Here is a 27,340-nt window from a genome sequence, read left to right on the forward strand (position 1 = left end):
CATATTTGTAATCAGAGGTGCCCTCTTTTACAAAAGCTGGGAATTACATGGGGAATTCTGGGGATGAAGGCTTTAATGCAGGCTCTGACAGGCTGGCCACCCCCTCCTCTCGCCGAGAGCCGTTCCAGCGCGTAATTGCTCACCGGAGCAGCCTGCCGTATCCCCAGGCTCCACTGCGCTCACCAGGCTCTTTATTCAAGCAAATTGCCACGGGGATGAAGTTATTTAGCCATATGAGAAGGATAAATTCGGGGGGCTGGCTGCACGACAAGCGCAGGCAGCAGCTGAACGTCTACTGTGGCAGGGCAAGACAGAAGGGAGGACTGAGGCAGCTCTGAAAGCCTGTATTTTATATTCCCAGTGACATGTGCATTTGACAACAGCAGCCAGTTGTCTCACACATGCACATTCTCTCCCTTTTTTCCCCCTCAGTGCCAAGAACCTGGCTCCTCTTCAGGGAAACACGTTCAAAAATTCTCTCTGTTCAAACAGATGGCCAAATAGCGGTCTTCTGGTTTGATACTGGCAATTTTTATTTAAATAAACTAATTTTTAAATGTTTTTTGCAGTATTTCCATGAAAGAAAAAAAAAAAATCAAAACAAGGAAAAGGTTCTTCCCCCAGAGCGTGCTGGGGCACTGACCAGGCTCCCCAGGAAATGGTCATGACCTCCATCCTGCCAAAACTCCACGAGTGTTTGGACAAAGCTCTCAGGGATGCACAGGGTGGGACTGTTGGGGTGTCTGTGCTGGATCAGTGAACCTTCCAGCTCAGGATATTCCACAATTGTGGGTATTTCCTGAATATAACCACTGTGCTAAACAAAAATTCAGAAACCATGAGCAGCTGAGCTGGGTCGAGGATCAAAAACCAAGGAACCATAACTGCCACAAGAGACGGAGGCTGAAAAAGGAGCCCTGGACCACCTTCCCAACCAACTACCTGGGTAAAACAAACCCCAAAAGCCAACAAAAGCAGCCTAGACTGAGCTTTTCAACCCCCACCATCTGCTTCTCTCAATAGGTTTAGGATTTAGTTCAGGAAATACACGGAGAGGTCTCCTGGAACTATCAAGCCATACCCAATTAAAGGAAGTTACCCCCACAGGCACCATATATAAATGCAATATTACATCTTATAATTGGATCTTTACCTAAAAATTGGCAAGGAAGCACTAATATATGATTTTGCAACTCCATGGAAAGAGGGTTCACTGCTGGAATTTTAGTAGCAGCTTCAATGCCATTTAACAACTGAATTCTGAGATGCATTCACTGATGTATTTGCAGTGCCTCTCCAGAAGGGCAGATGTAATGGGTTCCCAAAACCTGGCAGTGATTTGAAGGGAGATCAATGGAATTTTAGGTTTTTAAGTGTTTAGGAAAAAAGCTTACACATAAAAATATATAAAAATTACCTCAAGCTGCACAGAATCTCCAGGGTTGGGTGGGATAGTGGAAAGAAACTGTGAGGGTGGGCAGGCCCTGGCACAGGGTGCCCAGAGCAGCTGTGGCTGCCCCTGGATCCCTGGAAGTGTCCAAGGCCAGGCTGGATGGGGCTTGGAGCAGCCTGGGACAGTGGAGGGTGTCCCTGCCCATGGCAGGGGTGGAATGGAATGAGCTTAAAGGTCCCTCCAGAGCCAAACTATGCTGGGATTCCATGATAAACAGGCTGAGCCAGATGCAATGTTTTATCTCAAGCAGAAGGAGAGGAAGGTGATTGATCAACCACCAAGATAAATGGAAACAAACGAGAGCCGGCCTCTGAGCAATTAAGTTTCCCTCATTACCCAGAGACAGGGCTCAGGAGCAGAGCAGTGCATGTTCTACTTTCACTGCAAAGCTCCTGACAGCCAGTGCAGACTGTGCTAAGCCAATTAGAGAGGGCCAGTCTTAAAAAAATCACTGTAATGTGAGCGCAGACAGAGAGGTAAAGCACACTCTGTCCCCATCAAATGACTCATCTGAAAGAAGCAGCACAAAACCAATCCAAGTTTCTGCAGCAGTTTCAACTCTCCTGCACCCACATTATTAATAACCTAGAAGATAGAAGTAACAGGCTATTTAGTTTCTAGATAATGAAGCAGGAGGGACTGCAATTATGGTAGAAAATTGGATTGTACTTCAACGTGACCGTAACGAGTTCAAGAAATAGAGGGGAAAAATAAAAGCAGCATCACGGGGACAAAAGTGGGGACAAACCAGCTGTGGAAAGATGGGGCAGGATGGCAAAAACCTCTGGCACAAGAGTGAAAAGCAGCTGGGAATTCCTGTAGAGTGCGGAGAAGGGGACACCTTGTCCTAGCCCGTGTCACCATGCCAGCCTCAGCCCGTGCTGATCTGGATAGGGATCCCATGGCAGATAAGGACCAAAATCTGCCTACAAAACACCCAGTCAGAAAAATAAACATATGAACCCTGGTTTATTTAGGAGAACAGACTAGGAAGGGAGAAGAGGTGGGAGTTCTTACTAAAAAAATAAAAATGCTGATGCCATTTTAGGGCAAGGGAAATGATTTTGCCATCTTTCCAGTTATTAGTTATTATGGTCCAAGGTAAACAGGCAAGAATATCAAGTGGGAGGAGACATACAAAGTGCTACACCCCAATTCCAGGGATAAACCTTGGGTTCAGACCCCCCTCAGTCCAACATGAAGCAGGAACACATCTTTATCAGACACCCAGTGCACGTCAAGACACAACAACTGTGGCACCAAGCAAGTAAAAGCTGAACGTGCTATATGTTCTCCTAGTTTAGAAGCATTTCTGACAGATTAAAAGGGAGGAAAAACAACCCCAAGGAACCTGGGGGGAACCCCCTCCTCTGAAACCCACCCAGAGCCCTCACACCCACCCAACCTCCCCAATATCAGGAGCCTCCTGCAGCCAGAAGCTGACAAGGACCTACAGTTCAATCACTGCTCCCATTTCTACCAATAGCTCTTTTTTAATCTTTTTTTTTTTTTTTTTTTTTTCCTTCTTTTGGTTTATTTTACTGACAGCAGGTGCAGAGAGTTGTTTATACCTCACACCCACTAATTGTATATACACAAGTCTAATTTTAAAAGGTTATTTTTATCAAAGCAGTTGGAAACAAAAAAAAACCCAGCGAGTCAGCTCCTTCAGGCAGGATGTGATACCACTTTAGCACACTCCTACCTTTTTCCACTACCAGTCTTTTCCAGGTTTAAACATTTACAGTCCAAAACACCACTTTCCAAACAAAGTTCCTTACAAAGTCAGCCCCATGATTTAAAATATCATCCATTTTTTTGCTGCAGCTCCTTCTAAGTTGGCTTCTCAGGCATTTCATCTTCCAGACAAACCCACCCCAGCTTTCAATCTAACACGAAATTCAACTGCTCAAAATTTCTGCTTGACCTCACAAGTTTCCAACATAATTGCAAAATCCTAATGTGCACTAACAAACCCTTAACAGCTCACGAAAATAGTCCAAAGTATAAGCACTGATGCACAGATCTCAGGCCTTTTCTTACTCCTCTTGCCTTTTCAAAAACCCCCTTGCTTTTTATACCTAGCCAGCTTCTCTAATACCTGTCCTTTCATTACTGTTTTATATCACAAATAGCAACCCTGAAGTTAAAACTGGACTTAGCAGTGATTACACCATAATTGCCCTTCCTAAAATGGGTAAAAACACCTAGTGACAGCCTGCTGTGGCAGCAAATCAAGGTTGAGATTTCAAAATACTGTGAATATTTCTTTTTGATACAACTTTCCGTAACAACAAAAGATTCAGTGAAGGGGAAAAAAAAAAAGCTCGCAATAAGAAATCAAATACAAGCTGAGCAAGGAACATTTTCAAAGAAAAATATTAAAACCTGGATTTGAGATGAAGAGTGAAACAGTGGGCTATGATTTAGAAATACATCCAGAAAGAGTATTTGAGAAATGAAGCAAAAGGCAGGTCCAGCAGGAGCCACTCCAAACTGGCTTCAACAGCAACAGAAGCAGGGAGCACTGGAGACTCAAACCCATGGAATCCCAGAGGAGTTTGGGCTGAAAAAGCCTTTTTACATCACCAGGTCTGACCCCACCCAGCACCACCAGGGCCACCACGAACCCTGTCCCCCAGTGCCACATCCACAGGGTTTTTGAACACTTCCAGTGATTCCACCACTGCCCTGAGCAGCCTGTTCCAATGCTTGACAACCCTTTTGGTGAAAAACTTTTCCTGAATATCCAACCTAAACCTCCCCTGAGCACAACTTGAGGCCATTTCCTCTTGTAGCATCACTCACTACTTGGGAGAAGTCACATTTATTCCTGTTAAGAGCCTAAAGTTGTGGCAGAAGTTATAAATCTGCTTTACAGATTTTTCTTCAGAGGAGCCTGTTATGAGAAGGACACAAATGCTACAGACATTATTTCCCCAAAATCTCAGGGCATTCAAGGTGCAAGGTGTTAAAGAGAACACCTTAAAGACCCTCAGGGAACACAGCCGAAAAGGGAAGCTTTTCTGGCAATCTGCTTCCTCAGCACCTCCTAAAGAGCAAATACTTGAGTTTTTCCTTTAATTAACAGAGCTCCTTATTTGGGTGACACTTTAAGCAGTCCCCAAGCTGACAGCTGGAACAGAGTTTTTCAAAGAGCTCTCTAACCCACACAGGCAGTCCCAGGAGGGCCAGGAGAGGGAAGGGCTCCAGAGGGGAGAGGGCAGAATGCATAAACAACCTCTTTTATGCTGAGCCTGAAAGGCTCCAAAAGCCCAGGAGAACCCTCTGTAGCAGTGCTTTAAAAGGATCAAAAAAGAGACAAGTGTTGTTTTATATCTGGGTGTCAGCGTGAAATGCCAAATAAAAATAATCACTCAGTACTATTACAGCAAAAAGAAAGACAAAGAACTGGAAAGAGGTAATTTTGAAACACATGTCCCAAGTCATCACTGTCTTCTGAACACGAGACAGAGTCTGCCTGTGGGTTGACAGGGCAAAAAAAAAAACCTTCATATGCCCCAAAGTGCTGAGGGGGCTCGTGAAAACTGCACCAAGGATTTGAAACCAACACAAAAAAATTCAGCTTCATCTGAAAGTCTCTTTTGCCCTCCAGGAACCACAAAATGCGAATTTAAGGTTAATGTGGCTTTTTTAAACTCATGTTGGGATTCTTGCAAAGTCTCCCTGTGTAAGCTCTGTGTACATTTTGACATGTCTGATGGTGATTTTCTGGAATTCCAAAAAATCCTCGACAAGTAAGCATGAATGATTCCGAGGAAAGCTCCAAGTACATCCTCACAGGACACATTTCTCTGCTCTTCATTTACATTTCAGCCAGCTGCTCACCGAGAACAGAGCTTACAGATTAGTCTGGGACACATCCTCCCTTTATTCACCAAAGATCAAATTTGGGTGTTTAGTAAATACAGCCTTCCTAAGTATTTGAAAAATATTAACTAGATAAAAATAGCAAGTGGCTTCTGTGAAGAGATTGGCAGCCTCAGGAACCTGATTGTTCACAGCAGGCAGAATTGCATGAATCATGTGGAGAAGGGACAAGAATCCCAGTGCTGCAGAGGGGACAAATTGTCCAGTTCTGCTCCAGCTCCCATGTTCTATTCAACCCAAAACAGAAACCCCCCCAAGGTGAAATCTCTCAGCACAATCCCAGCAAGCAAAGAAGGATCCCAGAGTGGTTTGGGTTGGAAGGGCCTTTAAAGCCCATCCCATTATACCCCTGCCATGGGCAGGGACACCTTCCACCATCCCAGGGTGCTCCAAGCCTGGCCTTGAACACTTCCAGGGATGGGGCAGTGTTTTTATCCCTTTTTTTATCCCTTTGCTTTTTTTTCCCAGGTGAAGCAGGTCCACACTCTTGGATCCAGCCCAGGATCAGACCTGAATAAAGACACCTGGAAGGTCATCCCAGTTAATAGATTATGCCTGAACTTTCTGCACAGATATTGTGTAAGGGTCTGTGACCAGGAGAAAATCTCTTAAGAGGATGTGAACAAAAGCAGCTGAAATTTTAAAGCACTCTTCCTCAATCCTCCTTGCATAATTACCCTTTCCTGGGGAAGCATCAGCCAGGAATAGTTACTTGAGATAAACTGAAAAACATGGACACTCATCCCTCAAGATGTAATTCCTACACAGAATCAGAATCCTTTAGGTTGGAAAAGGCTTGAAGATTACCAATGCATGCTTTTAGTACAGGCTGGCAACCTATTTTCACGATACTTTCATGACATGCTTCAAAGGGAAGGCTGAGGGTGACACTTCATTTGGTATTTAATATTAAAACAAGACCATTCCTGCCTTTCAAGTGTTACCCTGCTCACTGTGGTGCTGAAAAAAGTTCTGTGGTGAAGGCTGCAGTATTTTTAGGTCAAATTTGGAAAGAGAGTAAATGTTCACAGCTTTCTGGAAAACACATTAAAGGCTTTATTCCGTATCTTTTACTGCGGGAAAATTTCATTTTTATTGTAAGTTCCACCACAAAGAGAGATGAAACCTCCACTGACTGCAACAGCTTCTTGCTGCCTGAAGTCAGGATGGTGGATGGCTTTTATGCTTTTTAAAACACTAAAAATAATTAGTCCACATGAATCCCAGAGTATATAGGGAAAAAACCTCCTTTTTGTCATCCCAGCAGAAACACCCTGGACCACAGTTTGTCTTTTCATTTTTGTTGGGTTTTTTTTTGGTGGGTTTTTTTGTTTGTTTGTTTTGTTTTTGTTTTGTTTTATTAGACTCACTGGAAAACAAAGTACTGAAATAATCACAACATGACTTTAAATATTCAGAGACATGCCAGAGATGTGGAAAAGCTTTTAAGTCATGTTTCACACCTATGTGGCTTTTTGGAAACAAAACCTAAACAAGTAACAGAAGCCTCCTGCCACTCACTCCTCCTGTAAACTTCAGTTCACCTTGGTCTGCAAAAAATTCAGTCTCAAATTCCACATACACCACACATTTCAATTGGCTCCTACAGGCAGAATTAAATTCTAGATGGGGGGAAATAAAGCCACAACATTTCCCACACCTTAGTTGTTGTTTCAGCAGGTAAAGCACCCAGCAGTAGTAGTTTTCCTTCCAATTGCTTAGAAGGTCCTTAGAAGACCACAAATCCCTAGAATTCCTTATCTCCCATAATTTCTGTAAAAAGCACATTTACTCTTATGAAATTTAAAAAGTTTAATACAGGCTAATAGGAGATAAGGATTGCAGACTACATTGTTATCTTTGGGGATACTCTTTAAATGCTTTTCCTTTTATATCAGCTTTTTGTGTATTCATAGCCTCTTATGCATAGTAAACTTTTCTTCAAATTAGTTTACATGTTCTAAGAACTGTTTAGTATATCTTCTTTTTGGGTCTATTTTTTTAGAGTGTGTGTATTCTTTGGTTACGGTTTTGGTCGGTTCTTCTCACCTCCAGTTTTTGGCCTTTGGTCTACAGACAGTGAGTGTTGATAGCTGGCATATCTGTAGTAGGTGTCTTCATATGTTTATTAGATATTATCTTCTCTAAGTAGGTATTTTAACGCAAGCATACTTATATCAGTTATTTCACTACTATGTCTAGGCTTAATTAACAACAGAAATAAAAACTATATCTTTATAACAAAGTTACTTTAACATCGCACATATAAAATCCATCTTAATAGTTGCAAAAAGTCAATATTAAAACATGTATCTATAACAATTTCCTTCTTGTATCCTCACAGAAAAAAACTGAAAGTCCCAAAGTACTGAAATTCCCCACTTACAACAAGGTAACACATTGCTGCTTTTCTTACACCTGATTTAAAATGTGTCGCTCAGCAGCACAGCTGCGTGTATGTTAAATATGCAAAGGAAGAGTCTCAAGGCCGTCTTTCTTCCTAATAAAAACTTATTCTTTGAGAAAACAAAGGTTTGCAAGTTGCAAACACATGAGGGACTGAGAAGTTCTGAGCAGAAATAAAAACTGGGGCAGGCAGCGAGAGAAAACTCCACTGCAAAGTGTGGGGTTCCTCCTTCTGGTGGGGAGGTGGTGATGGGCAGCAAGAGAAATTTCTCACTTGGAGAGCTGAAGGAAACTTGAAACCATCTTTACATAGCTAAAATTCATTTAGTGGAATGCTGAAGCCCTCAAGGCCCACAGGATATGTGGCACTTGTCTGATGCAGGGCAGGTTTCCAGGTAATTGCAGCAATTTAAAAGGCAGAGACGAGCAGAAATAGCAGTCCCTGGCCCTAATCACCACTTTCACGTGAAGCAAATATCCATCACTTCACCCATTAGGCACTGATTTTATGATGCCTGTTAAATTTAGCTGTTAGGAAGCCATTCCAAGCCAGTAAACTCGGGTTTTCCTTAACTGATCAAGCATCTGACACCTTCACATCCGACATACATCCTCTTCTTTATCCAATTTAACAATCTGACACATTTATAGTCCCCTCAGAAAAGGAGAGAGGAGAGGATCCACAAGGGTCTCCAACAGGAAGGATTACACTTCTCTAGGGATTTGTTTGAAGGACCTAAAAGCGCTCAAGACCCGGCTGGAGGGGGCTTGGAGCAACCTGGGACAGTGGAAAGTGTCCCTGCCTGTGGCAGGAGGTGGAACAGGGTGAGCCTTAAAGGCCCTTGTAACCTAAGCCGCTCTGTGGTTCTGTGATTCTCTGACAGAGAAGTAAAACACTACCACATCACCACTGCAGATGTTTACTGAGGGTAATTTATATGGGTTGAATTTCCTTTAATGCTGACTTGATTGGAAACCTTGACCTGATCCCTCACACGGCGAATCCGAGCTCTTAATTATTCCAGTTTTCCTCCCGTTAATGAAATGCAACAGTGTCATTAGTGAGGCTTGTCAGCTACACTTATGTGCAGAGAAATGATTTGACACTGCTTTTGTCATCTAATCCTTTCAGGGAAAACAGTCACAACGTCACTCCAGCACTGTAAATAAAAATCCTTCAAGACAAAGAGGACAGATGGCAACACTCCCAAGGAATATCACCTAAAATATTCATCCTTCAGGAGGAGAGCGGGGTTAGCCCTGTCAACAGTCAGTAGATTTGAATCTTCCAAGGGGAAAAAAAAGCCCAGAACAAATATTCTCTGTTCATGAAGTGAAGGGAGAGCTCTGTCAAGACAGTGATTTTTGCTGAAGATTTGCTGTACTTAGTGCCACTACACCCTCTGTCAGCATTTCTCACTATCAGCATCCAGAAGCACGATACACACACACTTCTGTGCACAGGCTCAATTGCTATCATCAATTATTATTGACAGCTCTAGCTACAAACCAGCAGAAGCATTTAGGGCAAACTTACAAACTGCAGGACCTCAGTGTTAGTGCAATTCCACAGCAAAAGCCTTGTCCATCCCTCCCTTCCCCTCTCCTCCCATTTTAACTACAATTCCAGGCTGTTAAAATGTCAACTATCAAGCTAAACCAGCTTCCTGTGGCAAGAGTTAATTAGAAACAAATGTTATCAGAGATGCATGGAACTACAAACTACTGCTGGAGAGACAACTACAGCAAGAGACAAAAACAGTGAGATGTACTAAAGACTTGAAATCAAAAGGAAACAACTCAAAATGATACACAACACAAGGAGAAAAACGCTCTAGTACAGAAACCACCATCTGGCCCTTCAAAACGAGAGCTGCCATGAAGACAATGTATAGTTACCTGCATCCATATCTGCAAAGAAGGGAACAGCCAGTAAGGAAAAGAAGGAACCAGAAATTCAGTGTCTCAGAGTTGGATTTAAAAGTTCATAAGGAGAACAGATAAAGAAAAATAATCAAAAAAGTATTTACTGCAAGATAAACCTTGATAAGGTACTGTGATATTTTTGATTTCAAGCTATAAACTCGGATTAATGTTAAACACTACAGCATACAAATTAATTTTCTATGCCATAAGAACATTTAAAAAAAGACCAAATATTTACTATATTAAACAGTAAGCAAGTTACACCTTTTTAGGTGAAGATTTTATTCTTCCAGTATCCTGATTGTACAGAAACCCACCACTACAGACAGTAATTGTGGCTTTCAACAACCCAAGTGAAAGCAGCAGCACTACTGAGAGCAGTCAACTCCTCTCCATCAGGACTAATTTCCATATGGACACACACTGGGGGCCAAAGTATTTAAAGGATGCTAAGCAGTTATGGAAAATCTACAATTATACTGTACAAACTTAGCTCGATCTGGAGAATGTTAAAGCAAAAATCTCCATGCATTTTGAAGTAGCACATGGGATTTTTTTTTCCAATCCATTTCTGCATGATCAAAAATGAGTAAGGATGTAGTTTGTGGGGGAAAAGGAAGAGTGGGAGCTGTGGCTGCACCTACCTTCAGGTGACTCCTCCTGCACATAGGTGCCGGTCAGGTAGCGATGCACCAGCGCCGACTTCCCACTCGCCAGGTTACCCACGATCCCCTGCAATGGAAAATAAAAGAAGCAACAAAAGATTCAACTGCAATTCATCCCTGTAAAAAGCAGCGTCTTTGAGCAAAATCTTCACACAGAAGTAACATCCCCAAGCAGCAGACATGGTGCAAAATATGCCAAGAGATAAAATAAATGCAGAGTGGTTTGGGGTGGGAAGGACCTTAGAGATCATCTTGTTCCACCACCTTCCACTATCCAGGGTGCTCCAAGCCCTGCCCAACCTGGCCTTGGACACTGCCAGGGATGGGGCAACCTGTGCCAGGGCCTCCCCACCCTCCCAGGGAAATATTCCAGCACAACCCCACAGAGTTTTCTTCCTGGAGGTGCTCAAATAACAAAGGACTTGAGGAGACTTGGGGTTTGTGGCTTTAAAGGGATGCACAGAGCTGAGGACACTGTGCTCCCTTCTTGGGGGAGGGCGGTGATGGAAACTTCTTTCCCCCTCCGAAACAAGCCCAGCCTGCTCTGTTCTCTCCTGTTTACTTGACCCTCACTGGAGGTTCAGAACAGAAGGTCCCTGGAGAGAAGATGAACTCTGCTGATCTGCCCGGGATTGCCAAACAGGCCGAGGCAGCAGCAAGGAGCTGCACGTTCCCTGCCCCATCCTCTTAATCCCAACTGGCAGGACACCACCCTCCTTATCAAAAACGGCTTGATAGGACCCAGCCATGTGTGCTGGCACCCCAAATTCCCCCCTGCCTTGGGCTGATCCCACAGCATGGGCAGCAGGGGAGGGAGGGATTCTGGGATGAGTCATGGGAAGAAAATGACATCTCTAACACGTGTCCCTTACCCCCAGAACATGAAGCAACCTCTCCAATTAATGACTTTTCCCTCCATTATATGCCCATGAACTGCAGTAAATTTGTCTACTCCCACTCACACCACAAACTCACTGAGACCTGAGGGACCCCTGTGAGCAAACATCTTGGCCTTGGCACTCTTCTCATCACCAAACTGACACCATCTCCCACTCTTCCACTCAGAGCTTCCCAAGGAGAACTTCCTTTTTTTTTTTAGCCCACAACAATGTAGAAAATCCCCCTCATGCACCACTGAAAATTAGTTATTTTAATGTGTGAAACTGTATTTTTAATGGCCTACACATTTGACCAAGACAACAGTTTTCCAGTGAAACCTTCACTTACAAGTGATTAGCCTTGTGTGGATGGCAATTAATGTTATTTTCTATTACACTTGTGCCAAAGCTGTAACTGCCAGGAACAACAGAAAAGCATCAACCTAGGGGTCCAGTCAGAGGCAACATTCCATAGCTGGGATGTCTTATTCTATCCAGAAACCCCCAATATTTGAAAGACTTCAAAAGATTCAGGAATACCAGGTTACACCATTTGACAGCACTTCAGGTTCTCTGACACATTCCTACAAAGTAGGAGCAATAAATTCTACACCGGGAAAAAAAAAACCAAAAACTGAATTCTGATACAGTTTCTCTCTTTGTCAGCATTAATATTTGCTTTAAGGCTGATCCCCCACAGCATGACAAAAATGCCAGCCTGTTTTCACAGCAGTCATATTCCTCTCTCCCCTGCTTTATACACAAACAATCCCAGCTATCTCCATTTATTTATGGATATGTCTGAAATGCACCAAGTTATGACAAGCATGTTAGGGAACAAAAATACCACCCTAACCCAGTTCAGAGAAGAGAAAATTCAGCTACAACTCACTGCTCTTTTCAGTTATGACTTGTGCAACACTGAATCATTTATTTCCATGTGCCAGACATGCTGTAAACCAAACCAAAGCCACTTTGCCCACGCCTCCTAAAGCCTGTTGGGAAAAATCATAAACTGTATTGATGGCACTTGGCATTTTAAAGCTGTCCAGAAGAGGAGCCTGACTGCACTTTGCATATTTTTGTGCAAGAAATTCAGTGATTTTATCCAGAAATCTCTCATGTTTATTCTGCCTAACACACCCTCACTAAATATTTGAATAAACAGGATCCAGGAACACCAAAGGTAGTGGTCTCACCATGCTCTTGACCACAATAAAAGCATCAAAATCCATAAGTAAAACCCAAGTACTGGATCAGCAGGAACCAGTTATAGAATCCCAGACTGGTTTGGGTTGGAATGGACCTCAGAGCTCATCCTATTCCTCCCCCTGCCATGGGCAGGGACACCTCCCACCATCCCAGGCTGCTGCAAACCCCTCCAAGGTGGCCTTGAATATCCTTCTAAGCACTGGAAAGAAACCAAGCCTCGTGTTGCTAAAGAAATGATGGAGCTCTTTCCACAGAGGCACACTGAAAAATACCTCCTTCCTTTATTGCAGCCCTGGGGGCTTTCTCTGCTCTCCCAGAGACAGTTTCTGTTCCCTTTAAAATTCTGCAGAGCCCAAAGGGTAAAACAACAGCCACTCTACAAATAAATCAAAAATAAAGAACAATAACAATCATTTAAAGACCTCCCAGCCTGTACAGGAGGACAACCTGTCCCATTAACATGGTCCTTATGCTCCTCAGCCCCAGGAGCACCAAGGGTGAGGCTGAAGTAAGGGAATGACAGAGGTGACTCACAACCCTGACCCCTCCCCAAGGGCAGATGTGTAGGAAAGGCAGAGCAGATTTCAGCTGGGCTTCCTAATTTACCCTTCCTCTTGGAGCAGAAGTTCACAGGCACAGCTGGTGCTGCTGCCTTCCATCATTTGCAGTGTTATAATCAGATTATTATTTTTGTAAGAGCAGAAGTTCTGCTTTTCCCCTTGGACAGCTCTCGTGGCATGCTGACCACTGCAAATCAACTCTCTGCAGCAGCCACGCAGCTGAAAGCTGTTTTCCCACCCCTGCTTCAGACAGCTCAGGAGCAGGACACCCAAAGTAAGCCCTCACATGATGCAGCCAGGCTAGCACAAGAGAAAAATGTACCCTGAGACCATCACCTGGTGCTTGGTGATTGTTTGTGCTCTAAATCACAGCATGGAGTGCCTGCAGCTCTGCTCTCACCTGCAATTCCCAATTTTCTTTGGGGGTGCTGTGAATCAGCAAGACTCAGAGAAGGGGAAGGATGTGCAAGGAAACCCAAGAGAAGCCAGCTAACAGTGCTGGGCTCCTACCCAACCAACACCTTCCAGTCCTGAATTCCTGGTTTTTCATTGTGTGAGGTATTTGGGGTCTTCCAAATGTTACACCACCTGTTTAACAAAACCTGGTGACCCTTTCTGTATTAGGGAATTGCATCCACTGACTGCTAGATTTTCCTTGTACTCGCCTTGAGCACTGCTAAAATCAAAACAGCCACAGAACTGTAGTTGTGAGGATGCTGCTCCCATTAAAATGTCTCTCTAGGTGCATTTATCCTGTTAAGTGTGGCCTTGCAGATTCTCTCACCTCCACAAAACACTATCGTCAACTCAGATGTTGGAAAAGGTTTAAATTCTTTAAAGAGAGGGAGAATAGACATTTGGACCTTGAAATCATGGAAACTTATTATGGAGAGATAAAATGAGCTTTACATGTCAGCTGCTAACTTCCACTGCCCTCATGAGACTTCCCTGCTGAGAAGTTCCCCCTTGGAAGCTGGTTCATGGAACAGAACAAATTCAAACAGCAATAAAATACTGAGAGATCTTTGAAGTATGATTAAAATGAATATTGAATATACATCATCTTCATAAAGATAGCCTCAGCCCTGGAAGTGTTCAGGGTCAGGTTGGAGGGAGCTTGGAGCAACCTGGGATAGTGGAAAATGCCCCTGTCCATGGCAGGGGGTGGAATGAGATGAGCTTTGCAGTCCCTCCCAGTCCAAACCCTTCTGTGAGTCTGCAACAGATATGTAAAGAAAAATTCTCTATTCATTAAACCTGCTCCCTACATTTTACCCCACCAGCAGCTGGAATGAAGCATGGAAGATCCCCATTCATGTGTGACAGCTCCAGGATGTTCCAAGACAGGAGCAAACATGAACTCACCACTTTCAGCTCGGGTACAGATCGGCTCAGTGTCCATTCCTGGCTATTTACAAAGGCATCTGTGGAAGAGGAGAACATTCCCAACATCAGGATAATGACATTTAATGCTCTGCTGCACACAATTTCATGCCACGGCTTTGGGAACGCGAGACCAAAGGTCTGATTCTTGGGAGGCTGACAGTCCAACGTGACAAAAACCAGGGGCTTGGGGAAATGGCATAAAAAAATCCCAGAAATTCCCATTCTACATGGATCTGCTCCCAGCAGCAGGTGCTCCCACATCATCACAAAGCTCAAAACCAACTCCAGTTAGAGCAAAGGCTCTCCCAGTGTGTACCTGGTTAAGCCTTTTCCCATCACAACAGCACATTCCTTCCCCCCAGGAAAAGCCTTGGGTTTGTCACATTACATGTCACCCACTGACTGCAGCTGCCAGCCACCATCTGCAGTAACTTCTCCACCCAGGTAAATAAGGAAATTTGCTGGCTCTGAAACATGTTATTTTCTACTGCACATCACACTTCATGTCAGCAACTGCAGCAACCAGAGTCAGTGGGAATATCCTTGCTCAGGCAGGGGAAAATCTCTCTTTATTCCTCAAACACACAATTTTTCCAGTAACATAATCTAGGCAGAAATAAACCACAGAGCCGTCTCCTACAAAATTAATTTAAAACTACTTGGGGCAGGGGGTGATTTCTTGAAGAAAGGCAAGTTTATCACAGAAATTAAGCTCTTTGTGCTGCACCTGGCTCCCACCTCACTGACAATTCCACACCATAGAACAGAAATAAGGTTCTATTTTTCTGTATTTAAAAACAGTTATCATTTTGCTCCTGCCATAAAGGTCTGGTCAGCTGTAAGCAAACAGTGATGTTGCTGTTACAAATTCAGCGTGGATGCTGATTTAACCCCTCTGGAACCAGCCAAACCAGCTGAATGCCTGTGCTACACAGAATGGTCCTGCTGAGCAGATCAGCTCCAGCTCATGGAAATGGAGCAGCACTGAGAGTCCTGGTGTTCCAACCAGTCCCTGATGCCACAGAAGATAAGAGCTGCAAGGTTACACCTTCAAAGAAGCCTCTCATGGTCCCTGCCAGCCTCTGCTTCCCCTCCAAGCCACCCATCAGCAGGAGGAGAAGGCTGTTTCATTTGATTCTTTCATCTGGAGAGTAAAGAAATTGGAGGCAGTTTCCTACTCCAGATGCAACCCTCACTGACTTCACAAATCATCCAAGCTCTTCCAGCACCCACCTAAAAACAATCACAAAGCAAACTTGTGGTTTTCAGTCTATCTCTATGAAATATATTGCTTTTGCCTCAATATCCCAAAAAAAACCTATTAGCCAGGAACTGGGAAATCTTCTCCAGTTTTATCTAGCCCATCCCTTTGTATTTTAGCCATGAATAAATCCTGTGTGTATCTATATGAAAACACATGGAAAAGAATCAGTATTTTGGTACAGGTACAAGCTGCCTCCCACACACTCACTGGCAGTGGAAGGAAAACCAAAGGCCCAGAGTGAAATTGGGTTAACCTTTGGCATTCCAGGTGCAAGAGAAGACACTGTGGCCATGCAGCTCCTGTTCCATGACCTGAAGTCCCACTGGATCCAAACCCCCAGGAAAACCTTTCTGTGCCACACCCAGGTTACAAGAACTTGAGAAGGAGATAAAACAAGCAGCAGTTTCCATTGGGGAACCCTGCATGCAAGACCTGCCCACAACTGAGGCATTCCAAAGGGACCACAGCTTGGTCTGGGGTGTTTTCCTACCTTTCTGTGGGAAGGAACATTTTCCCAGACAGGGAGCAATGGAATGGGGAGCTTTAGATTGGGTACTGGGAAAAATGTCACTGCCCTAACAGGAAACCATCAACTCTCATGGTTTGCTTGGAGCTGCTGTGGATTTGGGAAGAAGCAGCTACGGCTGAAGGGGATGAGGAGGTTTCAGCTCATCTCCAGACTCTCAGGAGTCAAGGAAAACCATTGGTCTCTTATCCCTGACTCGTGGAGGTTTAGATGTGTGAAACAAACTGGGAGAACTCCCTAATAAATGTCAACAAGCTTCCATAAAAGAGAACCACTGGATTTTATCACCATGGAAGATTAAAAAAAAGATGAGCGAGCAAATCATTACTGCTGACTTGGAGAATGGCAAAAAAACCTGCTAAGCCAGAGGGGAGCTGCACAAGGGTAACAAGAACATCACAAATCCGTTGCTTTTCTCTATAATAAAAAATATTATTTTGGAAGACATGTACTTTCCAAAAGGACGAATCAGGGAGGCAATGAAAGCTAAAATTCCAGAAAGCACAGAGGCCAAAAGACAAAGCAGAAGGTGTGCAGCTGCAGAAAGGAAGGATGACCCAGCCTGAGGACATGGATTATTGCTCCTACTTGGTCCTTCCTTCATCAAATGCACCAAAACCCCACACCAGGACCTTCCAAAACTATCAGGTCTCAAGGACCCTCAATATGGGGCAATAGATGCCTTCTCGTCCTGATTAGCAATATAAGAAATAAAATAAAATTCATTTGACAATGTGCCAGACGTCTTGAGAAAGCTACCTTCCCCTTTTTTTGATAAAGCCCTTGGTTCCTGCCCCCACAGATTTTGAGTGTCCAAAATACTTAAAAACAGTTGAAATTCCATTTTATTGCCAAAATACATCTGCTGAACAAACAAACAAACAACCAAAAAACCAAACAAACAAAATCACCACCAAAAACCCAAACACTTTGACCTCAACCCAGCTAATTTAAACTAAGATCTCTCACATCTATTAATTTGCAATTAATTTACATAAGGTCTTCCAATGCCCTTCCAAAACCCAACTCATTTCTATTGGGAGATCCATGAGATTCAAATTACACTGGCATGTTTAGAAGGAATTACCACAGCTAAACACAGAACATGGCATGAAACAGCATTTGGTCTCTTCTGCAGTGTGAGGTTTGTGTGCCATCACTGGGATGGACATGGAAGCACCCTCCACCTAATCCAGCTTCTAGGAATATCTCAGGAAAAACTGATTTATTCAAGATCCAGTGAAGTTAAGGTGAAAAGGTCAAATACTCACAGACAGAACATGACAAGCAGGTTTGGGGATTATTTTCCTAAAGAAAGAAAACTGACGTACAGCTACAGCATGAACCACTGGATCCATCAAACTAGAGCATGCAGAGCCCAAATTCTGCAGCCCATAAAAATCCTCAAGCTGCAACCCCCCACCACCACATGTTGATTTAAACACATTGGAAGAGATTTGCATAATAAATAGAACCACACGTATGAAGTTGATCAACTGGAGTCTTGTTTGCATTACTGCCCAGCTCTGGAATTCCAGTGAACTCAACCTTCATGTCCCACTACAGGCTCCACACATGCAAGAAATGACTTTTGTCAATAATTAATCACAGTTGTATGTGCTGCTCCTTTCATTTCTGCATCACTGATCAAAAGCTTCAAATATTCATGGTGTCACTCATGTCTTTTTAAAATGTGCACTAAGATTGTTTAAGCTGCATTTCCTTCACAAAGTTTACTTTGCCACAACAGAAGTCTCCTATTTTTTTCTCAATTCTTCTGGTGTTATTTCTATCAGTACACTAAAGCATGAACTCCCAAGAGGATCCTCGGCTCTTTTAAAACCTCAGTTTAGTAACTCAGCCCCACCCAGGGGAACCTTCTTAATTTCAGTATTAAACTTGAGATGTAGACGTTGGTTCCACCACATGAATCCCAGAATGGTTTGGGATGGAAGCAACCTTAAAGCCCATCCATGCCACCATGGGAAGGGACACCTTCCACTAACCCAGGTTGCTCCAAGCCCTGTCCAACCTGGCCCTGGACATTTCCAGGGATGGGGCAACATGTGTTGAGGCGAAATCCAGGGATTTGGTGGCCAGCTCTTGCCCAGGTCCATGCACTCCATAGTACAGGAGAGCAGCTGATTCCAAGGTCTGACTGCTCCGATATTCCATATTTAAAAATCCTACTTAGAATTCTCCAACAGAAAAATCTACTTTTTCAATTCCAGGATTGATCACTAAAATCTAAATAAATATCAGCAAAATAATGTTAATGAGAGAACACAGGGCCAAGGCCAATCCCAGCATCCATGGCTCAGCAGAGGGGAGGGAAGTCACGACAACCAGAAATGTTTCCCAGCCATTACAGCAATAACCCCAGCAAGGGCCTGGCTGCTCAGAGTTCAGCAGTCTCCTTGAGTCTTGACACTGGAGACCCTCTCCTAAATTAATTCCATTTACTGCCATTAAAGGGACTTCTGAGAAGAAGGTTCTAACTGGTGCAGATCAGATTTACAGCACCCTCTGCACCCTGTGGGTCCATCCCTGATGATAAAATCCCCAGCAGCCAGTGCAGTTTGTCTGTTTATTATTTTAGGAGAGCCTGGGCAGCCCCAGTATTATCACAGCCCTGGGCAGTGCCAGCACAGCAGCCTGCCCATCACCAGCCCTTGATCCACTAACCTTGTTTTGCTCTTTTTTCACCCAAATCTTTCACTCTTGACTAGCAAAAAGCTGAGAAGCTCAGAGCTTTGTCTTCCTCTGATCCCGATGGAACCCAATGGCAAACTGACCAAAAAGAGTGGTGAGGGAAAGGTGGGCAGATATCTCTGCAGGATGACATGAAAGGACTTGAATCTTTCATGATTCTTGGAAAGCTTCTTAGCAAGAGCTTCCCTCAGGCAATCCCAACGTTACTTTGCTGTCCTTCTAAAAGAGGAAGAGCTGTAAATAAATAAAATATAGAAAAGCCAAGGGGTTTCTCTGAAAACTCTAAGCTAAGGAGCCTTTTTGCTAAGAACAAGAGCCCTCAAAAACACGAGAATGAAGTTAAAAGCACCAACAGCCACGTCACATGCTGCTTTCCCCTTTCAATAATTTCTGCATTACAAGTAATATTTAGAGTTCCTTCTGCTTTGAAATAAAAACCTGAGAGTGAACCGGTACAGAAAACCTTCCTACAAGCTCTCACTTGCCCACAAGGATGCAGATTAGGGCACACATCTCTTTCTTGGAGCTGTATCAAAGCAGCACTTTCAGGACATATTTCCCAAAGCTCGTGTGCTGATTTTCTTAGCAAAGAGGGAAATGTGCAGCTTTTGGGTTGAGACTTGTGATCCTCCTAAAACAAGCATTTGAGGGGGGGAGGGGGAGGAACTCACAGCACATCCTCTCCAACACAGCCCCCAGCACTTTTAAGTCAAAGCATTGAGTCAGTTCCAACAGAAAATAGCAGAAAATCATCCTGATATGTTGATTTCTACGCTTCGCATAAAATATTATTTGGAAGATCGTGTCATGTTTAAAAATGTTCTTTTTCTATATTTTATGGGGCTCTGAGCAACCTGGTCTCATGGGAGGTGTCCCTGCCCATGGCAGGAGGTGGAACTGGTCGGGCTTTAAGGTCCCTGCCAACACAAATCACCCTGGAATTCTATGAATTTTTATACCTTTTGTGTTTGGGTTTTTAAAATCAGTTTTTTATACGTGTCCTCTCTGCTTATTCACTCTGTTCCATTACACCAAGCAATAACAAATAAGACCTTTAGAAAACCACAGCAGCAGTACTGGGATGATTTAAGATTTTATTTCCTCCCTACTTAGTGTGATAGAATCATGGATTTTATGGCTTCCCACTGTATGCCAGTTAGGAATTACTGTTGCAGCCCCCCAGCTGCAAACAGTCCCTTTTTTCCTTGCTGATCTGCAGATGTGTAATTTATAATTCTCAGGCAGTTAAGGCAAAAAGCAGCATTGCAGCTCCCTGCCCTCCTCCTCCGGCTGGGAACTCCAGCCAGGCTCTGGGAATCCCATCCCACCCAGCACAGTGCTGTATTTACACTTCACTAACAGCACCAATACACACACAGAGCCAGTCACCACACTGCCACAGAGCAATTCATTTACAGCCCTAAAACCAGAGGGATTTCACGAGCTGTCAGTTTTAGACTCTTCCCATCCCCTGCCAGCGTTGTCAGGACGGATAAAACCCCACGAGCTCTTCCAGCTCCAACAGAAATGTTTGATATTGCACAGATTTATCTCTGGCCATGCCCAATTCCTAATTATAAGCAGGAAAACGAGGCTGAGCTTAGAGCAGTTCAAGCATCAGGAATCCGAGCCTGTGCTCATCAGAGCCTCCTGCATCTCTGACATCTGAAAAACCTCTCCCTGTAACCGAGAACTGGATTAAAGAGATATTTAGGTCAAAGCTGTAATCTCTCTTCCAGCAGCATCTGGCAGCTGCAGCAGCAGCATTATCCTTTGTGCTGCCATGGAAACAAAAGGAGGACCAGGGATGCAAAGAGCTGCACAAGCTCCCCAGCTCAGCCTTTCCCAAAACACGCTTCTGGGCTCGGGAACTGGACAGCACTCAGCTCTCACCAGGTATTTGGGTTTTGGCTTCAATTCTCTAATTGTTCCAAGCAAAAGGTTTTTTGCTGCTGTTAATATTCCCCCTCTCTCACATCTACAGACATTCTTCACAGCTTGCAGGTGGGTGCAGAGATGTTATCTCCTGAAGGGTAACCCCACGGCTCCCTACAAAAGGAATGATGGATAATGGATCCAAGTACATTCCCAAACCCAATCTCATGCACAATGTTTTACATCTAACACCACCAAATCATTTGTTTTGCCCTTAAATATAATGTAGCTCCAAGCCTGACTACTCATCCTAACCCTCCCCACCCCGCAAAACAAATCCTAAAACCAAACAGAGAAGGTATTTTGGCTGCAGGCCTTTTACAAGGAAAAATAAATTATATACTTAACAAGGAAAACTTCCCATTCCCTGTATTTTCCCAGTGGGTTGGGTTCCAGAGCTGACACACACAGTTAGTGTAAGAGAGATGAAAATCCCACAGATGAAACCACAGTTTTCTCCTGAGACAGCTCTGCCGTGGGAGAAGCACAGAGCACGTCAAGAGGGATGTTCTGAGTGAGGAGTGTCAGGAACACCACTCCATTCCAATCAAATGCACATTTCCTGACACATCCCTCAGAGAAATGTGCCACTGGAAAGCTGGGCCAGCCCCTTTTCCAACAGGCAACCCCACCAAGAGGCCGTAAGGAATATAAAAAGCAGACAAAGAGAAAATGAAAGCATCCCTATAGTACAACTGCTCCCTGCTCCAATAAAACTGGGAAAGGAAATTATCATCTCTGCAGTGCAGTGGATAACATCTTTTTTTTCAGGCAATAAACAGTATTTCCTAAGGGCCAAATCCCCATAGAAATTCAGCTAAACACAGAACCACAGCAGTAGTGGAAACCAGGAAGAAAAAGAAGGCACTGGAGAGGGAATGTTTGGTAAATGCCTCATTTTGTTGGGTCTGCCCAGAAGCAGGATGAGAGGTGAGATCTGTCTTCTCCCATCTCCTGCCTCAAGGGAAGAGCAGTGCCAGCACAGGAAAGATGATCCCACGGGAAACTCGGGGAAAATTTGGAGATAAAGTTTTGACTTGAGACAGGCAGGAGAGAAAATCCACAACTAAATCCATGTCCCAGCAAGGATGTCCAAAGTACACAAAATGAGACCCTTCAAAAACCCTTCCTAGCCTGGGCTGCCTCTCCTGACTACAGACACAAACGAGGAATTAGCCTTCCTTAGTCAAATCTGAATATTAATGAGGAATCTCCCTGAGAAGCATCAAAGATGAAAGGGGACAGCTTCTGCAGTTGGCACAAGAAAAATCAACATGAAAGGATAAATTGAATAAGATGAAGTGGGGGGAAAAGAGCGTTTTGAAATAATATAGGAAGAGATTTATCTGGCAAGAAGAAAGTCACAATAGAGATTAAAAAAGAAAATGATAGTGCAGGCTGAAAAGACTTTTACCTTTTCAGATAGGTAAGAATGGCTGCAACTAAAAAAAAAAAACCAGGGAAAAAAAAAAAAAAACAAAAGCAAGGGGAACTTGGTGACTACTTGATAGAGACGAAAATGGAATCATGGAATATCCTGAGCTGGAAGGGACCCACAAGGATCATCAATCCACACCCTGGCCCTGCACAGACACCCCAACAATCCCCCTGAGCATCCCTGGCAGTGCTGTCCAAACCCTGGGTAGTGCCAGCACCCTCTGGGGAAGAACCTTTCCCAAAATCCAGCCTGACCCTGCCCTGACACAGCTCTAGAAGCAATACTGAGTAAAACCCAGTACATAGTAAGGCAGCCTGCACAGGATCCCCACCACTGGGATTCCACAGAGGAATTTGTTCTGGGGTAACATCTGAGCCTCACCAACATTTAAGCAGCAGAACATGAAGCAGATGGCAGTAAATGAGCAAAACCATAGCAACCTTGGGGGAAAAAAGGTCTAGGAGGAAGGAAAGAACAGGAATACCAAGGCATGCTTAATGAAACAAAAGTACAAACACTTGAGAGTGCTTAGCACCAAATCCCAGACTAAAAACTGACAGAGGCCTGGAGTGCCAGGATAAGGGGGAATGGCTTTAAACAAAAGAAGGGCACGGTTAGATGGGCTGCTAGGAGGAAATTCTTCCCTGTGAGGGGTTAATGCCCTGGCACAGGGTGCCCAGAGAAGCTGTGGCTGCCCCTGGATCCCTGGCAGCATCCAAGGCCAGGCTGGATGGAACTTGGAGCAACCTGGGGTAGTAGAAAGTGTCCCTGCCCCTGGCAGGATGGGATGGGATGGGCTTGAAGGCTCCTCCACCCCAAACCATGCTGGGATTCTGTGGACAAGCAGTTCAGGCAGAGGCAGCCTCTGCCCATAACCACAGCCCTTGAAGTGTTTTACTCACAGCTGTGCATCTCTGCTAAGGACACTGCCAAGGTCCTACAGGGACTCACAACTCAATTGTCTTTGGGATTATAACAAAAGGGAAAACTACTGGGCTGGGTTTTAATCTGCCTCTTCCCAGTTTCACAACGTACTTCTTAATCCCTAAGTAAGAAGGGATAAACAAGAGTGACTCCCATCTTTACCTCCCCCTCCTCTCTCATGCTGATCCCTCTCTTGGCTGCCCCACTCCTCAGGGGGGTTACTCTGGACCAAATTCAGCACCCTTTTACTCTCCCCACACTGATCCACAGCAAGTTCAAGCCACCAGGACATCCATCACCAATCACCACCAGGTTCTTCTGTAGCTGTGCACAACCAGCTCCTGGTTTTTGCTTTCCCTGGGCATTCATCAGTATCTTAACCTGAAAAGGCTGCAGCAGATTCCTCCAGGATTTGCTGCTGGGTCTTTTCAACACGAAAAAAAGAAATAAATTATTTATTCCTAGACATGATTTCCTACTTTTAAAAACTTTTATACACACGAGGACCCTCCCCCTTACCTGATGGCAGATCAGCTTGACTCTGCACTGAGAGCAATCAAAACGAAAAGATTTCCTTTGTCCTCCCCTACAGAACTCGAGCAAATGTGAGTTATGATTTTCCCCATAAAAGCCAAGTGTGCCCTTCCCCAGTTCCTCATTTATCCCTCCACCTATAGACTCACTCTCAATTCCAACTCGGTGGCAGCACACCGAGTGTGATTAATGCAGACAGAGGCAAACTCTTCCCCTGTCACACCCAGGCAGCCACAATGAAGTCAACTTCAATGGGTGCGATCCTCTAAGCCAGCTGAACCTACACTCTTCCCATCCCCAAAACGCCCCTCTCCTCTGCAGGATGGTGCCATCAAGGATTCTTTATCCTTCTGCAGCCCCGGGCCACCGCTGCAGTGACAGCACCCAGTGCCAAGACCTGCAGTACAAATTCAACCCCAAATCAGCTCCTGGCCCAACTTCCCTGCCCATCCACCCAAACCTGTGCTCTGACACCATCTGCCCATTCACACTGACCTTTTTCAGGGCTCTGAACTGAGGCCACAGAAAATGGGCCCAGAAGGTTTGTACAGAAGTACATCTAGAAAAACATTTCTCCTCTCCACCAGGGAAATGATGACTTGTTTATGCAACACATTTCTGAAAACATTTTTTAGAACTGGAGTCATGTCTCCCAGATTGCTATGCTGGTTGTCAAAACAGAGCCTCTTTTTCCCTGACTGTACCATATGTAATCCTAAATCCACTTTCCCTAACTTGATATCACCCATGCAAGATTTGGAGATGATTAGTGGAAAATACACAAATGAGACACTGTTCTCCAGAGAACAGCCCAGCAGGAATAATCTGACGAGTTTTATATTTATTAGCCTAATGAACATCTAACTTGTTTAAACAAAGCTTTTGTCAAATGTCAAAAAAAAAAAAAAAAATAATGCAATCCAAGGCATGGTCTCAAAGGGAATTAATGCTGATCTGGAACCAGTGCAAAAGCCTTGGTTACAGCAACAAGGAAACAGTGCAAAGGGGGCCTATTTTCTTTCAGTTGCACAGAGATCCACTATGAGAAAAAGGCTGATTTCCTAAGAGCCCACATGGAGAACCTAAAGCAGGAAAGTGGGGTGGGGAACACGGGCTCTGTGTGCATGAGAGCACCTCCCTGACCTCCTGGGCAGAGGAGATGGCCCCATAAAGCTTCCCAGCACAGGCAGGTGCCCTGGATGCTCTCCCTGTCCTGTCTCCCTCCCCTGGCAGCACACCTGAGCAGTGCACATTCCCCTCAGGTGCTTCAGCTGCACAATTAGTTTTTATCTTCCTGCAACAAGGCTAATACCCACTTACTCAATTTCATTACCCTGCTGCCTGTCAAGACACCAAAACATTAAACCAGCACCAAAACCCTGGGACTTAGCACTGCACTGCTGAGGCTGGGATGCATCCTGAAACCAACAGAAAGCCAAGCAAGCAGGGAAAGGCTCAGATCAGCCAGCACCTTTTGCCTGAAAAGTGCTTTAAAAAACAGTTAATAACAGTCAGAAAAGATATTATGTGACTAAATGCTCCATTAGGAAAGAGTTTCCTTCCACAGCTGCCTATTTAAAAAGCACCTGCTACCACCAGGCATTTTGGAAAATACAGGACCTGTGCAAGTACAAAGTATTTATTTTGGAAACCCAAAACATTGCTCACATGAACTTTAGACTCAGAGGCTGTAACATAAAGCCTTTCAGCTCTCCCCTGCAGATAAAGCTGCAGGTTTGGAGGAAGCCAGCAGTAAGGAAAAACCACCAGGATGCCAAGGTCCATTCCCTATCATTCCTTTGGCTTCTCCTCCCCCTCCATCCAGCACCCACAGCACCTGAGGAATTATTGCAATGCCCGAGATCTAAACCAACACAGAAACAGTGCAAATATCCATTTGTTAATCCTTCTCCACTTGAGCCTTATAAAGCTGAATCTTTACTTTGCCAGAACTGGTAATACTACATATTTTTTTAAAAATGCCGCTCATCCAGGAATGAGACTGTTGTGGGTCTCTGCAAAAATCCTGCCCTCTGGCTATGCTCTTATTTGTGCTTCCTGGGTGAACCAAAAAACTCAAGTGTGTTTTCCAAGCTTCAACAGGTTCCCATCACCTGAGGCACATACTTTAAATCAAAGCACCGCACTAGAAATGGTATCTTGAAAGGAGCCCATGCAGAGCTCAGTAATCAGAAACCAATTTTGTTCACCTAAGAGACCAAACCCCTCTGTCCTTAAAGTCCTGGCTCTGAAGCTTTTCACACTTGCTATTTTACAACATGCAAGTGAGGCCTATTAAAGGATCATTTGGAAAAAATGAGCTATTTTTGCACAAGCCCTCTTGCTACATCTTGACCTATAATGTGCTCTAGCAAACCATGCTGTAAACTGAGTCCTTGCCAAACTCATGCACCCAAACACTTTCAGAATCTCTCCCTTCAAATTCTGTTCCCTACTAACCCTATAACCTCCCATTTCCTTTATATGAGCTAAGAAAGGAAAGCTGGGGCCATTTATATTTTGTCACCTTTGTGCCACTTCCTCAGGTAAATGTGACCCCATCAGCCACTGAAATTCATTACAAAAAATTCTTTTCATGTTTAGGGGGGGAAAAAAGTGCCAAAAAACCCACCTAAAGATCTAAAATGTAGTTCAAAGCCAACAAGGAAGGTGTCAGCCTCTACTCCAGCAACACCATCAGCACACGCTGTTCAGAAAATAATTAACACAATCAAGTGCAGCCTTAAATCCTTAATAAAGTGCAGCCACTCGGAAGCAGGAGAGTGGGGAAACAGAATGCAACCAGCCACGCTCTCCAAATCTGCAGAAAGCAGCCCAAAAGCAGCCCAGGACGTGAGACCCTGACCGCACACTCCAGAACGCAGAGGGAGCAGCCCTGCCCTTTGCAGAACTCCCCAGAGCTGCTCCCCCTGAGCCAGGGAACTCCATCGAGCACATCAAGGCAGCTACTGGGGCACATCAAAACCATTTCTGGCTCCTCCTCCCCGCTGAAGGGGATTTGCTTTTTCCCAGGCAAAGGCAGGGGGATGAGGAGAGCAGCACAGGCAGCAGCTGCTGCCAGCAGCTGGAGCAGACCCCAGCACAGCTACAGCATTCTGTATTTTTTTAAGCTGCAGTGCATGAAAGTTCACATCCCACGATGAAAACAAAGCAAACCCCAAAATAAACTTCACTGTCTTACTAATTAAAGGGATTTGTTCCTCCAGGAAGGCCAAGACAAACCACTGCTGTGGGGTTAAGGATGTATTTTTAGCACTCAGTTCTTCATCATTTTTATGGAGGCTGTGCAAGGAAACCAGAGCCTGACTACCCTGTAGCATCATCATTAGCTCTGTCTAGGACAGGTTTTTTTCCCCCCCTTAAATTTATTTGAAATGCCACAAGACATAAGCATAAGCTAAATCCCAGCAATACTGGAATTTCTTCTCCAGCACCCACATTTTCATTCCCTCTCAAGGAGCCAGTGAATTTTGACAGCCACCACAGACTCCCAGAATGGTTTGGGTTGGAAGGGACCTACAAAGCCATCACATTCACCCCCTGCCATGGGCAGGGACACCTTCCACTAAACCAGGCTGCTCCAAGCCTGGCCTGGAATACTTCAAGGGA

The 27,340-nt window shown here is 44.4% G+C and overlaps 1 protein-coding gene across 13 annotated transcripts in view; it reads right to left on the reverse strand.

The window, feature by feature from the left end:
- The window catches only part of AGAP1 (ArfGAP with GTPase domain, ankyrin repeat and PH domain 1), a 307,825-nt gene that overhangs the window by 199,573 nt on the left and 80,912 nt on the right, over positions 1-27,340 (reverse strand). For 6 of the 13 annotated variants that reach the window (XM_030277040.4, XM_030277036.4, XM_030277038.4 and 3 more), the window contains exons 2-4: positions 14,357-14,415; positions 10,321-10,408; positions 9,650-9,661 (exon numbers count right to left, since the gene is read on the reverse strand). In XM_030277040.4, coding sequence (XP_030132900.1) covers positions 9,650-9,661; positions 10,321-10,408; positions 14,357-14,415 — 159 coding nt within the window. The remainder of the gene's footprint in view (positions 1-9,649; positions 9,662-10,320; positions 10,409-14,356; positions 14,416-27,340) is intronic. The other 7 variants (XM_030277043.4, XM_030277041.4, XM_030277042.4 and 4 more) reach the window with 2 other exon arrangements.

Source organism: Taeniopygia guttata, chromosome 7 (genome assembly GCF_048771995.1).
Source record: "Taeniopygia guttata chromosome 7, bTaeGut7.mat, whole genome shotgun sequence".
Classification (NCBI taxonomy): domain Eukaryota; kingdom Metazoa; phylum Chordata; class Aves; order Passeriformes; family Estrildidae; genus Taeniopygia; species Taeniopygia guttata.